Raw genomic sequence first — 17,093 nt, 5'->3', positions numbered from 1 at the left:
AACACTCCAGTGCCTGAGGAATGAAATGTTTGTACATAAAAGTTACTTGTAATAAATGTCTATTGGAATCTTCAAGACCATAACGTTCACTTTCTGTAAATTATGTTGTGGGAGACATGTAAGCGTTGCTGTATCAGGAGGAAAAACATTATTGGAGATAAAGCCACACCTACATTGATGAATTTTGAAGAATCAGCCAGTGTTACTGGTCTCTTCCATCAGCTTCCACATCCTTGTCTCAGGATTGGCTTTTATCCATTCAGCATGTCCAACTGATTAAGGCATAACTCTTCAACTGTGCTTTAAAATAAACTAACTCAAAGCAAATTGCATGATTTCATCTGTCGCTTTTTATTTGAGTGAGAAATCAAACACGAGCATTTCAAACAGAAAGTGCTGCTCATAACATCCTCCCTCTCTACTCAACCACCCGAAATATGTAACAGCTAACAGTGTCAGCACATCCTCAAATGTTCAACACCCCTAGTTTGAGGCCCATCACAGTCGAAAACTTGGATTTATGTAGTGCCTTCAGTATAGGAAATCATCCCAAGGCACTTCACAGTATTATAGATAAAATTTGAGAGATAAGGAGGATTAACCAAAGTCAGTTTTAAGGAACATCTTAGATCAGGAAGAAGAATTGGAGAGGTATCTCACTTGTAGACCCAGCTCCTGATTAAGCATCAGGGGTTTATTCGCTGGGCATGTGAAGTTGTTCCTGGTGGAAAGCCTGTGAACACAAGGGCAGAGCTATGTTTCGTTGATGCAGCCAAGGACGCACAATGGATCTGGTTGGTCAACCCACAATGGGAGTGGTTCTTCATTTCCCTGGTTGGTGAGTAAGTGAACAGGTGGGAGTCACCACTCACCCTGTTTACCTGACTTTTCAAAATCTGTGACAGTACGTATTTGTGCAGAGAACACAAATGTTGGGGGACAGTGAACTGCAATGTACCCAGGCTCTCTGCACTTAAAAGGCAACACTGGGCAAACAGCCAAATCTTGCGAAGATCTTTCCCTGAAATTCTGCCATTGTGTTTGACAGCATCTGACTGTCCTTCTTTGAAACCCAACCCCCAGTATTGAACACAAATCTGTCACCCTATGCCTATAATCATGATAATAGGACCCGACTTACATTGAGAAGAAACAACTGAAAACAATGCAGGGCTACCAGCCAATTAGGTTACTGTACAACATGACCCAAAACAATGTCAAATTAGCAGAGTTGACATCAAGGTAACATAACAGAATGATATCATTTAACTTTGGAACTGGAGAGAAGAAGTAAAACAGATACAATTCCTGCTTTTGATAGCTGTTCCTTCAGAACGTCCATCCTCAGATGGGGAAGCATGTCTGTATCCGTGATAACAATTGTAGTCCATTATGTTAACAATATTGAGTGGCCTGCAGGCGGGGGTGGGGATTTACAAACTTCCACTCGAACTTTTGGGACTGTTCCCCAGTTTGTAATCCGTAGCTTTTGAAGAGGGTGGGGCAAGAGAAATAAAGCCGTGACAAACAAAACACAACATTGGAGATGACTGAAGACAGCTTAAACACAATGACACCATCACCTTCTGAGATTGCAGATGGAGAGATCAGATCCTGTTGGAGCATCAAAGCTAAAGGTAAAAGGAATCAAGGTGGAGCAGGTTCAGATGGACATACTTGGCATAGGCTCATCACTTTGCCAGGTGTATAAAAGATGGTTCCACTTTGTGGGGGGGGGAGGTGAATGGAGGAGAGAGACGATAAATTTCACCAGTAAATCCAATGGGATCTCAGGAGGAACGTCTTTGCCCAGAGAGTGTTGAGAATGTGGAGCTCACTCCCACAGGTGAATAGTGCTGATACATTCAAGGAGAAGCTAGATTAGCACAAAGAGGGGGAATGGAACTGAAGGTGTGTTGATGGCAGTGAATGAAGTTGTGTGGGAAGAAGCTCATGGAGAGCACCAACACCAACATTGACCAGTTAGCCTGAATGGCCTGTAGACTCAGCTTTGTTCTATTAATATTTAGCATTACTCAGCAGTCGTTAATTCTGGTCACTTTAGCAGACTCATCAATCCTTGAAAAGCTGCCAGAACAAGAGGACCCTCACTTTCCCATCAGCCTCTTTAATTGGGTTTCCATTCTCCTCTCGATTTCAACGTTTCCTTTAGATCGTCAATCTCTCGAAGCCCCCTGAGTCGCTCCATCTGTGTTAGTTATTTTCCGTTTCCTTCAGTCAGACTTCACTTGTAGTCAGGAACATCCTTACCTCCTGTGGGTGAAATGACTGATGTTGATTTGGAAGGAATTACATTCAGCACCAGCATTGGCTGCTTCTGCAACTCAACCCCAGAGTTTATAATTGCCCTTCTTACCTCCTGCTTTCTGCAGGCGGTGGTATGTCAACAGCCACTTCGACTGTCTCAGGGGGACAGAAAGGATCCCATTATTACAAGAAACCAAAGCAAAGAGCTGCCCCTTATATCTTGCCCAACACCATTAAGAAAATTATCTCATCGTTATCACTTTACTCTTTGTGGTTAAGTTGGCTGGGTGGCTGCTTTGTAGTGCAGGGTAACACCTTGACTCAACTTCTGTACTGACTGAAGACAATGTGAAGGTTCCACTTTCTCAATCTCACCCCTTGCTTGAGACCTGGTGTCCCTCAGGTTAAGCTCACCAGTCAGTGCTTTCTAATGAGAGATTTGGACTATGGTGACTTTATCACAGCTCCTTGGGCTACCTGCCATAGCTACCGGCTGCCTACTCTCTCACAGTAACTACACTTCACAGCCATTTCATTGGCCTGAAAGTGTTTTGTCTTGAGATCATTAAGGCTCTATGTAAATGCAACTTCTTTCTCTTCACTTTTCACGTGGTTGAGCTGGATAATTAGAGCAATAGAGATGTACAGCACAGAAACAGACCTGTCGGTCCAACATATCCATGCCGACCAGATATCCTAACCTCATCTAGTCCCATTTGTCAGCACTTGGCCCATAGCCCTCTAAACCCTTCCTATTCATATACCCATCCAGATGCCTTTTAAATGTTGCAATTGTACCAGCCTCCACCACTTCCTCTGGCAGCTCATACTATACACATACCACCCTCTGTGTGAAAACGTTGCCCTTAAGTCCCTTTTATATCTTTCCCCTCTCACCCTAAACCTATGCCCTCTAGTTCTGGACTCTCCCACCCCAGGGAAAAGACCTTGTCTATTTATCCTATCCATGTCCATCATGATTTTATAAACCTCTATAAGGTCACCCCTCAGCCTCCAATGCTCCAGGGAAAACAGACCCAGCCTGTTCAGCCTCTCCCGTTAGCTCAAATCCTCCAACTCTGGCAGCATCCTTGTAAATCTTTTCTGAACCCTTTCAAGTTTCGCAACATCTTTCCGATAGAAAGGAGACCAGAATTGCATGTAACATTCCAATAGTGGTCTAACCAATGACCTGTACAGCCACAACATGACCTCCCAACTCCTGTACTCAATACTCTTGACCAATAAAGGAAAGCATACCTTCTTCATTATGCTATCTACCTGCAACTCCACTTTCAAGGATCTATGAACCTGCACTCCCTTTGTTCAGCAACACTCTCTAGGACCTTACCATTAAGTGTGTAAGTCCTACTCTGATTTGCTTTTCCAAATTGCAGCACCTCGCATTTATCTGAATTAAACTCCCATGTGCCACTTCTCAGCCCATTAGCCCATCTGATCAAGATCCTGTTGTACTCTGAGGTAACCTTCTTTGCTGTCCACTACACCGCCAATTTTGGTGCTATCTGCAAACTTACTAACTATACCTCCTATATTCACACCCAAATCATTTATGTAAATGATGAAAAGTAGTGAACCCAGCACCGAACCTTGTGGCACTCCACTGGTCACAGGCCTCCAGTCTGAAAAACAACCCTCCACCACCACCCTCTGTCTTCTACTGTAAAACCAGTTCTGTATCCAAATGGCTAGTTCTCCCTGTATTCCATGAGATGTAACTTTGCTAACCAGTCTCCCATGGGGAATCTTGTTGAATGCCTTACTGAAGTCCATATAGATCACGTCTACCCCTCTGCCCTCATCAATCCGATTTGTTTCTTGTTCAACCAAGTTTGTGTGACATACTTTCCCATGTACAAAACCATGCTAACTATCCCTAATCAGTCCTTGTCTTTCCAAATACATGTAAATCCTGCCCCTCAGGATTCTCTCCAACAACTTGCCCACCACCAATGATAGGCTAATCGGTCTATAGTTTTAAATAATATTAACCATTTCAAGAGTATTATGGAAGAACTGCTGTGGTGATTATTGGATTAGATTAGATTCCCTACAGTGTGGAAACAGGCCCTTTGGCCCAACAAGTCCACACCAACCCTCCGAAGAGTAACCTACCCAGACCCATTTCCCTCTGACTAATGCACGTAGCATTATGGGCAATTTAGCATGGCCAATTCACCTGACCTGCACATCTTTGGATTGTGGGTCTCGGTATGTAAAATATTCTGTTTAAATTCAGTTTTCAACACTAATAGAGATATTCTAACATGATTTTGTAACAATTAGTGTTTAGCTTTACATTGGGGTGAGGTAATTTGAATTTTGAAGGTGTGTAAATAGGGATTTTGTAATTAGGCGCAGTGTAATCTGGGGTTATGCAATCTGAGGACGTGCAATTAGGGAGTGCCCAATTAGTGAGTGTGTAATTATAGATGGTATGATTAGAGCTGTGCAATTTCGGTCTATAGTACCAAAATTGGGGGCTGCAAAATTTGGGGTTGTGTAACTTGCAGCTGTATAATGTGAGGTGATCTAATTTGGGGTTGTGTAATTTGGGGCTATGCAAATTGGAGATGTCTATGTTGGGACCAACATCAAATAAAGTTGATCTAGTTTGAACCTCCCTGAGTTATGTAACGGTGCAGACACAGGTGAGGCCTTTCATTGCTTCCTTCTCTCCCCTTCATCATCTCAGCTCGCTGAGGCTCCTACTCTCCAGGATAGTTCTGGAGTTTCATCTCTTAGATCCCGCTCCAAAGAATACCTGACCAAAAGAAAAGGACATAGGAGAGTAAGAGACTGTTTAACTGAGCAGAGTGATTGGGGTTCAGGGAATTACTGATGTAACCTTCAGTAATAGTGTCCATCAGAACTGGCAACACTATAACCTTGACCACACTCTTTCAGCTGGTTAACGTTCACTGGCAAAGCTCACGTGTTTACAGATGAGAACATGGCCGTAGTAAGGGAGCTCGTTTATTTGAACCTACACCAGAACAATGAGGTAGCATCTTTGGAGTGAGGAGAAAATGAGAGAGGATGGGAAGAAGAGGAGAATAAAAACACAGAGTGGACACAAACAAAGAACATTTTAAACACCCACACTGCCCCACTCTTGATCCCTTTGTAATGAGCTGGACAATGACCGCATAAGGAGGGTGGCCGGCCTCCCCCATATTTGCAGGCAGTGCCTTCCAGACCCTAACTATTCGCTGAGTAAGAAATCTTTTGCAAACCTTGTATTTGCTTCTCACAGAACAAAGCAGGAGGAGGCTGTTTGACCCAGGGAGTAAGTGCAAACCCTCTACAACCATAAATTACCTAATAAATTACCACACCTCCAACCTTTCCCTGTCATTTCTTTTTCACCTTTTGTATTGTTAATACAACTCTCTTTTGTTTTGAGAGCTCTAATTAAATATATCTCCCCCACACGCTCAGACTGTGCGTCTCTGGCTCTATCCAATTGCTGAGGGAAACTTCCTCCATGTGAACAGTGTCCATCAGAATTGTGAAATTGGTTTCTCCTGATCGACCGATCAGGATTTTGAAGATGTCGTGTGTTTCAAGCTTCTTTACCTTCTGGAGAACACCCCAAACTATCCACATAACCAAAGCTCCATCTCTGATGAACAGGTTACTGTCTGGATGATCAGCCATGATCGTAGTAAATGGTGGAGCAGGCTCGAAGGGCTAAGTGGCCGACTACTGCTTTTATTTTCTGTTTCTATGTTTAGGTGGGGAGGAGGGGGTGTGAACCCAAACCCTGCAGCCTTCCTGTCTCCACTAGAACTGGGTTCTGGTCAGGATGTCACATGATCAGCTTTTTCACCAATGGAGGTCCTCCTGACCAGTTCATCACCACGTCAGGGTCCTACCTCACTGTTAGCAGGATCACCTGAGCTGAAGGTGGGACCAGTCACCTTGTGGACAGCCAGGGCAGATGGAGCCGCATTCCCAGCTTCCCATTTTCAGGCCCAGTCCCCATCCCAAATCCCCTTGGTGTCCTGTGGGGGATGAGACACGGGGAATGGTAAAGACCCAGAGGGATCTAACCTCCCACTATCACTACCAACATTCCCTACCCTCTCTGCATCCCTCATCCCCCACAACTCCTACCCTAATCCTGCCTCCTCACCCCCAACAGCCTGGGTAGTTCTGTCACCCTTCCAGAAGTAGTCACAATCTCCCCCCCATCACTGTAAATAAAAGATGCTGCACTCTAACTGGATTATCGTTCCACTGTCGGTCCTCTGATGGACACTGGCTCCTCATCCAGTAAAGCACTGATATTGAAATTCTCATCTTCATGTTCACTGGACTCACTCTGCCCCTATCGCAGTAACCACCTACAGCCCTACAACCCTCCAAAAACGCACTCCTCTTTCAAGATTATGGAAAAATGCTGGTAAGTAGCATCAATGTGGATCTACAGCAGATTTTGTTAAGAGCAGACTGAAACAAGCTGTGGTTCTTCTGTATGATTCGATGCTACTAAAGTCCAAGTGCTTCACAGAAACCTCTCTCCACCCACCAACCTTACCGTCTTCCCCAATGGAGTCACAGCTTTCCACTATCTGGACCCTAGGCTCTGAGAGTTGTTCTCAAAACCTCTCAACTTCCTTCTCAGCCTCCTGGACCAGAGTTTTGGTCATTTACCCAGACATCACCATTCACAGAAATCAGTTCCTGTTCCAAGTCCTTTTCAGGTCCAAAAACATCCCCAGATCCTCCTCAAGAGCAAGTGGTGGCTGTTTCTCATGTCATAAAACTCAGCAAAACAATGTCCAGTAGTCAGTCTCCACAGATCGGAGCATTGTTTTAAGGGATGAGAACAGGATAGGAACCACTGCACCATGATATGTTTTGAAGAAATGCTCCAATCTTCAGAGATGTAAGACAATGAATTTAAAAGTAAAGGCACTATCATTCTGCAGACTGAACCTTAAAAACTTGATCTTTATGTCACCATTGTTGACAGGAGTAGTGCCAGAAGACTGGAGGATAACAAATGTTGTTCCCTTGTTTTAGAAGGGGAGTCGGGACAATCCTGGTAATACTATCAAGAAACAAACACATTGACTTGGACCCCATTTACCACCCCTGAGAAAAAGAACAGGAAATGATATCACTGCAGGAAATGGCATCACCAACACAAAGAAACCCAGACAGAAAAATAGAAAGCAGGAATCACCAGCAGTGCTTGATCTGGAGGCTCACTGAAGATGTTACGAGAGTATGGTGACGATACGTCTGAAAATGAACCTTCCAGCTCAGCGAGCAAACCTACACCCAACAGTGTGAGGTACTTAATTTCAGAAGAAATAACAGGAATGCAGAGTACTGGGCTATTGGTAAAATTCTTGGCAGCGTAGATGAACAGAGTGATCTCAGTGTCCAGGTGCATAAATCCTTAAAAGTTGCCATCCAGGTTGATAGGGTTGTTAAAAAGGCACATAGTGTGTTGGCGTTTATTGGTACGGGGATTGAGTTTCAGAGCCACGAGGTCATGCTTCAGCTGTACAAGACACTGGTAAGGCCGCACTTGGAGTATTGCATACAGCTCTTGTCACTGCATTATAGAAAGGGTTCAGAGGAGATTTACTAGGATGTTGTCTGGTATGGAAGGAAGGTCTTACAGGGAAAGGCTGAGGGAACTGAGGCTGTTTTTGTTGGAGAGAAGACGGTCGAGAGGCGACTTAATCAAGACATATAAGACTTAATCGAGGGTTAGATAGGTTGGACAGTGAGAGCCTTTTTCCTCAGATGGTGAAGGCTAACATGAGAGGACATAGCTTTAAATTGAGGGGTGATAGATTTAGGATAGATATCAGGGGTAGTTTGTTTACTCAGAGATTAGTAGCATGCAGCTGCCTGCCGGCTACAGTGGTAGACTTGCTGACGTTAAGGGCATTTAAATGGGCATTGGACACACATAGGGATAATAATGGAACGGTGTAGGTTCGATGGGATTATTTTCACAGGTCGGTGCAACATCAAGAGCCGAATGGCCTGTCTGTGCTGTAACGTTCTATTTTCTATGTTCTAAAACCACCAGGAAGGAGGTAACTACCAAGGCCGAGGTCTTGGCCACTCAATGTGATTGCTTTAAAAAGGGATAGGGACAGGTTAATCGTTTACTGTTGGTGTTTCCAACATTCCTTCACACCTTGGAAAATCCACCATTTATGAAATGATATACAACTGTGACAAAACTTCAGTCAGGAGGCACAGTCTGTGACAGATATGCAAATCCTGCTCCCAGTATTCACACTGTGTCAAGGGGTGATAAGACACCTATAAGGGAACAGTTTATTGATTTTATTAATTTTCTCAGTCTAAACTCAATACTTTGCTACATTGGTGGCTGAATTAAATTTCACAGCTGAATGGGAGTTTCCACATGGTCATTTCCTTCACAATGGCTAATGAAATCCTTTAAGCTCCACCAGAAGCTGGTTATCCATAAATCTCATTGCAGTTGAACAGCCTATAGAAATCCTGACTGTGCCATGTTAAAAGGAAGAACCCACAGGCGCATGGAAACCTATGTTTACTTCCTTCCTTGATTCCTACAGACCAACTTAAAGAGGCAACTCTTGCAGAATATACTGCAATCAAATTTCACAGTGTTGGTTAAGATCTGATGGCTAGTATTTTGAAGAGGATTAGAATTCCACCGCCAGTATCGTAGCAGGTATTCGGCCTAATCAATGCAACTCTGTCAATCAATATATTCCTGTTTTATCCCCATTTCCGCTTGAAGCCTTTAAAATCTAAAAATGCTTCTATCTCTTTCACAAACATGTTCACCGACTCTTACACCAATACCAAAAATCATTTTGGTTCTAAGAAGGAACAACAGGTAAGCTTTTTCTGTAAAAGAGAGTTCTTTAACCCAGGTACGTTCACCGTGCCCAACTCAATAGGTTCACTTTCCTCCCTCCTCCCCAATTTTGTTCTGCACTTCATCCCACACCTAGACTCGACAGCAACAAATTACTCGCAGCCATCAGGACTGAAGGGTCTCAAGTACCTTGACCAAGTGTTTTTTATCGAAGTCTGGACAGCTTGCTGTTCAATGGTCTGTGTCTTTGTTACTGACTATAGTTGAATATATACTCTACATCACTAACAACAATCTGCATTTGTGTTGCACCTCTGATTACATTTAAATAGTTTGTATTTTTGCATGAGGCTTAATAAGGAAAATTACTTTCGACAACTGAAGGAAATAAGGACAGGAACCAAGTTCAGACAAAGAGATGTGTTTTAAAGAACCATTTAAAAGGACAGAGCGAGCGAGAGAGAGAGAGAGAGAGAGAGAGAAAAGGGATTGTAAAAAACAGAATTATTTGAGCTGGAGACACCAAGGGTGGAGAGTTTAAAATTAGGGTTGGGCAGGAGGCCAGTCCTGGATGAATGCAGAGAGGAGGAGGGCTGGAACAAAATAGACATTGGGAAATAAATAAATGACATCTTTCTCTCACTGGGTATAAAAGCTACTGTTGTGGCCATACTGTGAAGAAAGAATAGCTACGTTAATGAAGCATGGGATGACAGCCAACATGAGTCAGCACCTTTGGGGAAGGAGCGAAATAAATCTGGGATTAAATCCAGGATTTTCCTTTTCTTCAGGACCCAGTGAGTCACTGGGTAACATTGCTGAGCTATAGCTCTGGGGAAAATGAGCATCCTCACTTTTTGAATGGACAGCTGGATATCTGAAAGCTTTTTTCCCAATCCAGGAGGTCACTGCACACACGTGGGACTGAACAGCAGTGTTGTGTTCTTATAAAGAAAACATTTGAAAGTGCTGTTAGCAATAGTAAACATTCCAACCATTTTAAATAAACCACTGAAAGCTTTACAGGAACGGTCCCAAGGAGATCAGAGTGATGGTTATTTCGCTGGGGCAAGGGGAACCTCCAGAGACTTTAAGAAATACTTTCATAGGGAGTCACTGACACAGTTAGCATTTGCTGCCCTCCCACCAATCACCTTTGAACTGAGTGACTGCCTCTATCAATCCAGAGGGCAGTTAAGAATCAGCCACATTGCTGTGGGTCTGGAGTCACGTGTAGGCCAGATCGGGTAAAGATAGCAGATTTCCTTCCCTAGTGAACCAGGTGGGTTATTTTACACAAAGGTCACCATTAAACTATATTAATCCATTTCAGATTTAACTGATTTAACTGATTTCAAATTTCACCAAACTCTTGATGGGATTCAAACCTATTACCCCAGTGCATTACCTTGAGACTCTGAATTCCCTGTTCAGTCACATGATCATTATGACATGATCTTATCACATGAGAAGATAAGAAAACATTTCTTCTTTCAGAGGAGAGAGAATCTGCAGAGTTCTTTACCACAGAGGGCTGTCGAAGCTGGGTCAGTAAATATATCCAAGGCTGAGATGGACAGACTTTTAATCAGGAAGGGAATCAAGGGTTATGGGGAAAAGGCAGGAAGGTGGAGTTGAACATTATCAGATCAGCCATGTCCTAATTGAACAGCAGATCAAACTCTTTGACAAAGAGTCAGTTAGACTCGAAACATCAGCTCTTTTCTCTCCTTACAGATGCTGCCAGACCTGCTGAGATTTTCCAGCATTTTCTCTTTTGGTAGCAGATCAAACTCGATGGGCTGAATGGCCTACTTCTGTTCCTTTATCTGATGGTGCTCCCACCTAGGGCTGAGCTGGCTGGAGTATAATTGCCAGGTGATAGGGTGAACCAAGCTGAGTAAGCCCAACAGGCCAGAGTTCAATGAGTGCAGAAATGGTACAACGATGAAGGGCTAGGTGTAAGGACAGACACAGGGCCATTACAGCAAGGACAGGACTCTTCAATCTCAGAGTACCAGAGAGCTCAGCATTTAAAGATTAAACTCCCAGATAGTGACGGGAGAAAAGTCATGTCAAGTACTTTCATTCAGCCCAACAAGTCCACACCAACCCTCTGAAAAGCATCTCACCCAGACCCACCCCATACCCCATCCCTGTAACCCTGCATTTCCCATGGCCAAACCATCTAACCTGCACATCTTCGGACTGTGGGAGGAAACTGGAGCATCCAGAGGAAACCCACACAGACACAGGGAGAATGTGCAAACGCCACACAGTCACCCGAGTGTGGGACAGCATCCAGGTCCTTGGTGCTGTAAGGCAGTTGTGCTAACCACTGGCTGTGTGCTGTGCTTGGAGACAGTAGTTGTACAATGAAACCTCCAGGAATTATTCAAACTGGAGGTGGCAAATGTTGAGGTTAGGCCCTCTGAGATCACAAGTGAAAACAAGGTCAGGTCTTCCAGTCACAAGCAGTGTGAAAGAGTCTTCCACTCTGCGTATGGGCTAGCTGGGGAAAATGACTGAACAAGGTTTGTGACAGTGCTTTCATGAGGACTGCTTTAAAGGTCAAAGGGGGCAAGCTCAAATCTTAACACTGCCTCCAATTAAAGTCTTTGTTCTTTTAAATGCAGGTCGTGCCTGGAGACAAAAAAAAACTAATCTGTTCAATACTCAGGTGGATCCCTACCGGTACAGAGAGTGGTTGAAATAATTGGAAGTCATGAATGATAGAACCATGGAACAATTCAGCACAGGAGGAGACCATTCAGCCCATTGTGCTGATGACAGCTTTTTGAAAGCTCAATGTAATTAGTCCCAAGCCTCCTGCTCTTTCTCCAGTCTGCACCCGTTCAAGCATTTATCTAATTCCTTTTTGTGAGTTTTGATTGTCCCTGCTTCCACATCATTTCACAATGCACACCAGATTCGAATCAGTCACGGTGCCTCTTTTTTTCTCTCCTCATGTCACCTCCGGTTCTTTAGCCAATAATTTTAAATACACCCTCAAGTTAGCAACCCTGTTTCCATCAGAAAGCTTCTCCTTATTTATTCATTCTAAACTGAACATGATTTCAAACATCGCCTGCCAACCTTTTCCACCCCAAGAATTATAACATCAGTTTTGCAGCCTCCCAATGTAAAACGGTCTTTCAGAGACACAACAGAGAGATAATGGGCCTTCTATGATAACCAAATTCACTTGTCTCTGTACCATTCCAGTAAATCTCTTCACCGCCCTCTCCAAGACATTGCCTGGAGTTCTGTGCTCACCATCCTGCCTTGGAAATATATCACTCTTCATTTACTCTTTGGGTCAAAATCCTGGAATTCCCTCCCTAAGGGCATTGTGGGTCCACCTACAGCACATGGACTGCAGCGATTCAAGAAGGCAGCTCACCCCCACCTTCTCAAGGGGCAACTGGGGATGGGCAATATATGCTGGGCCCATCCAGAGAAGCCTGTGTCCCACGAATGAATAAAAATAAAACAAATTGGGAAAATAAAACGTAGGTGCAGCTCCTTTAAGACTGCTCTGCCCGTCAATGTTTGGTTGATAGCCTTTGAGATGGAGACCCCTCCCAACCCCCACCTGGAGCTGGGAAGCTCCATCAGTCCTGGCTGTCCACAGGGCGATGGGTCCCACCTTCAGCTTGGATGATCCTGCCAACTGTGAGATGGGACCCCAATGTGCTGATGTACTGGCCACTGAAGGATCTCCACCTTTGGAAAAACTGACCGTGTGACATCTTGACCAGACCCCAGTTCTAGTGGGGACAGGAAGACAGCTGGGTTTGGGTTCACACCCCCTTCTCCTCCCCCTCCTCCCCCCCCCCCCAACCTAAACATAGAAACAGCAAATAGGAACAGGAGTAGGTCATTCAGCCCTTCAGAGCTGAAAATGTGTTGCTGAAAAAGCGCAGCAGGTCAGGCAGCATCCAAGGAGCAGGAAAATCGATTTTCAGGCATGAGCCCTTCTTCAGGAATCGTTCCGAAACATCGATTCTCCTGTTCCTTGGATGCTACCTGACCTGTTGCGCTTTTCCAGCAACACATTTTCAGCTCTGATCTCCAGCATCTGCAGTCCTCACTTTCTCCTCGAAGATTCAGCTCTTCAGGCCAGTTCCACCATTCAATCTGATCATGTCTGATCATCCAACCTGTCCCCTGTTCCAACTTTTTCCCCATGCCCTTTGTTCTCTTTAAATCTAAAAACTATATCTAACTCCTTCTTGAAAACATTCAATGGTCTGGTCTGAACTGCTTTCTGTGGCAGAGAATTCCACAGGCTCACTGCTCTTTGGGTGAAGGCATTTCTGCTCATCCCAGTAATAATTTCTTAAATAAGACAAAAACTGGAGACTTAAGGGACAACGTTTTCATGCAGAGGGTGGTGTGTGATGGAATGCGCTGCCAGAGGAAGTGGTGGAGGTTGGTACAATTACAATATTCAAAAGGCATCTAGATGGGTATATGAATAGGCAGGGTTTGGAGGGATATGGGCCTGGTGCTGGTAAATGTGACTCAATGAGGTTAGGATATCTGGTCGGACTGAAGGGTCTGTTTCCGTGCTGTACATCTCTATGATTCTAAATAAAAACTGAAATTGCTGGAGAAATTCAGCAGGTCTGGCAGCATCTGTGGAGAGAAAACACAGTTAATGACTCAAGTCCAATGACTCTTCTTCTGAATTGATATCAGTGGGGAGGTGGTGGCATTGATACTGATGACCATTTAGCATATAAACACCTCCCTCCATGTCTATTACCCAGCCCTAGGTCCTGTTAAAAAATGGGTTGCTTTTTAGCTCAGCCAAAACATGGTGACCTACTCATGGTCTTCATTATCATTGATCTTACTTCACTTCTTCCCTGGCTAACTATCAACAATTCCTTTGAATGCTTAATAGGTTTTCCTCTCTCTGAGCTCCCCTCCACCTATCCACTCATTCCCTTTGCCAACCACACCCTGTCATCACCAAAAATACCACTGTTTCCTAGTTACTATCAGTCCTGAGGAAGGGCCACTGGGCTCAAAACACCAACTCATAATGTCATATAAGGAGCGGTTGAGGTCACTGTGTCTGTACTTGCTGGAGTTTAGAAGGATGAGCAGAGATTTAATTGAAACTTACAGAATACTGAGAGGCCTGACTAGAGTGGATATGGAGAGGATGTTTTCACTAGTAGGGGAGACAAGGACCCAAGGGCACAGCCTCAGAGTGAAGGGATGACCTTTTAGAACTGAGATGAGGAGAAATTTCTTCAGCCAGAAAGTGGTGAATCTGTGGAACACACTGTCACTGAGGGCTGTGGCAGTCAGAGAAAGCCCCATACTTGTATGCTGCTCAGACATTGTGGTGTTAAGCACACACAACGCTCTCTGTTCAGAATCTCAAGTTAATTTCTTAGCTCACTCTAGTGGAAATGGTTCAGTCACTGTGAAACCCTACAGCAGACTCAGCCACTTTAGCTTAGCTTTCACTTAATATAAGAGCACAAGTAATTTGCACAAAGTAAGAATTCTGCTGGTGTGGTGCTGATTTACAGACATTTCCCGTTCTGCTGGTTGCATTACTCTTGAATCAAAACACGCAAAGCTTTTCAGATTTTGGAGACATCCATTTTGTCTTAAGAATAAAAATAACTGGATCCTATTTCCTCGGCTTAAACTGAAGCATTCAGCTAAGGTGCTCATTGTTCTTTCCCAGGTTATATTTTAACAAACAGAGTGCAGCTATTTATTACCACCCAACAGCAATAAATACCAGGCCTTTCCTGACCCTGCACGTCTCATGCTTGAAAAGGACCCTCCCCCACCCTCTCCTCACTCAGGTGGTTTTTCAAAGTGTTGGGAGTTGTGCACTAGCCTTCACATGCTCTTTGTGGAAAGCTCCCAACTGACTTTGGACATATTTGTGAAGTTTAATGCCCGGACATCGCTAACCAATGCTCGCTCACTATTAAACACCCAACACATCCTTCATCAGATCCTTTTTTCCACTCCCAACTGGCCAAATCCCACTGAGATATCAACAGATTCCTCATGACCTGAATGGACCAAGTCACCCCAGTCTGAATTCCTCATTGTCAATAGCTTTAGAATATTCAAAAGTGTTCAACAGAGAGGTAGATCACCAGATTTTATCTGTGCTCATGCACACTCTTTCTCTCTCTCACACACACACACACTATACACAAATTCACAGACAAACACATGCACGGAGGACATGCACACACAGACAGGCACACTCACTCACAAACACAGACACAGATACACACACACTCAGACCACATGTACACAATCGGAATAGACATATGCACACAGACAGATACACACACACACACACTTCATTGCAGTATCCTGACTCTCAGAGACTCTACGTTGTTTCTGGTCACCCCTGCAGGCCGGTCTGAGGGGTTCAGTGTTGAAAAGTTTCCTTCTTTCAACTTCTACACTTTAATCTCCTTTTTTTTCTCTGTCTTGTCGTGTTCTCTCTGTAGTTTGGGTGGAAAGGAGCCCCCAAGTGTTTTTTTTTCCCTCTCAATAACTCACTAGCCCAATGGACAGGGTTAAATGATCTCTCTCTTAAATTGTGGAGTGCATTTTCAAGACCATTACTCTGACACAATTCTCTCCATCTCCATTCTTCAGTCTTTTGATGTAATTGGTGAGTTGTTGAATTTTTATATTTCCCAAATAAATGACCCATTCCCTCACAGCTATTGCAATGTTCCTACTTATTTTCAGATGCATATTTATTGTATTTTGTGAGCTGTGTCAATTCTGGTTAAAATAGATTTTTAGACACCACAGAATGACAGAATGGTTATAGCACCAAAGGAAGTATTTCTGCCCATTGTGTCTACTAGTCCTCAGTGTTTCACAAGGCTCACTCCTGAACCTTTTCCCTATATGCTTACAAATTATCCTATCCAGGAAAATGATCCAATTCCCTATGGGCCTGTTTCTACAGCAGTCTTAGGCAGTACAGTTCAGATTGTAATCACTCAATGTGTGAACACTTTTTTTCTCCTTTCACTGTGGCTTCTTTCACCACAATGTTTTACCAGTTAATACTGCGGAAGCACACCCAGTCAGAGGGGCTCAATTTCACATGTAATTTTAAACCAGGCCATGTGCACAAGATACATGTACATAAAACATTTTCTGGGATACCATGACCTGGCCAGTGTTCTGGTCAAAGTGTACTCAAAATAGTCTCAGGACATAAGAACCAGGAGCAGGAAAAGGCCATCTGGTCCATTGCGCCTGCTCTGCCATTTAATAAGATCATGGCTGATCTTTCTTGTGGACTCAGCTCTACTTACCCACCCTCTAACTATAACCTTTCATTCCTTTACTGTTCAAAAGTCTATCTTTGCCTTTAAAACATTCAACAAGATAGCTTCAACTGCTTCGCCAGGCAGGCATTCCACAGATTCCAAAGGGTTACTCTGGGTGAAAACGTCCCTCCTCAGCTCAGTCCTATACCTGCTCCCTTTATTTTGAGGCAATGTCCCCTAGTTCCAGTTTCACCCACCAGCAAAAACAACCTTCCTGCTTCTATTTTATTCATTCCCTTCATGATTTTATATGTTTCTATAAGTTCACCCCTCATTCTTTGAATTAAAGGCACCAATTTAAGACTAAGATGAGGAAGAATTTCTTCTTTCACAGGGTTGAGAGTCTTTGGAACTCCTTGCCTCAGACAGCTGTGGGAGCAGAGTTCATGTGTGTATTGAAGACGGAGATAGATTCTTGACCAATCTGAGAATCAAGGATTATAGGGAAAGGGCAGGAAAGTGGACATGAAGGATATTGAATCAGCTATGATCCTACTGAATGGAGGAGCAGACACGAGGGCCTGAATGGCCTCCTCCTATACAGGCACACAGGCAGGAAAGTGCAGCTGAGCTAAAAGATTCATTAAGGACGAGTATCGATGGGTTAA

The 17,093-nt window shown here is 43.9% G+C and overlaps 1 protein-coding gene across 5 annotated transcripts in view; it reads right to left on the bottom strand.

Annotated features, from left to right (window-relative positions):
- The window catches only part of LOC140491840 (protocadherin-1-like), a 381,682-nt gene that overhangs the window by 336,164 nt on the left and 28,425 nt on the right, over positions 1–17,093 (bottom strand). The window contains exon 3 of one of the 5 annotated variants that reach the window (XM_072590240.1): positions 332–2,274. The exons of the other annotated variants lie outside the window; for them this stretch is intronic. Coding sequence (XP_072446341.1) covers positions 2,239–2,274 — 36 coding nt within the window. The 3' untranslated portion in view covers positions 332–2,238. Of the gene's footprint in view, positions 1–331; positions 2,275–17,093 lie in introns of those variants that run through there. 5 annotated transcript variants of the gene reach the window in all.

The sequence above is a fragment of the Chiloscyllium punctatum genome, chromosome 20 (assembly GCF_047496795.1).
Source record: "Chiloscyllium punctatum isolate Juve2018m chromosome 20, sChiPun1.3, whole genome shotgun sequence".
Classification (NCBI taxonomy): domain Eukaryota; kingdom Metazoa; phylum Chordata; class Chondrichthyes; order Orectolobiformes; family Hemiscylliidae; genus Chiloscyllium; species Chiloscyllium punctatum.
Note: the sequence above shows the minus strand (reverse complement) of the source record. Positions and strands in the feature narration are given on the sequence as shown.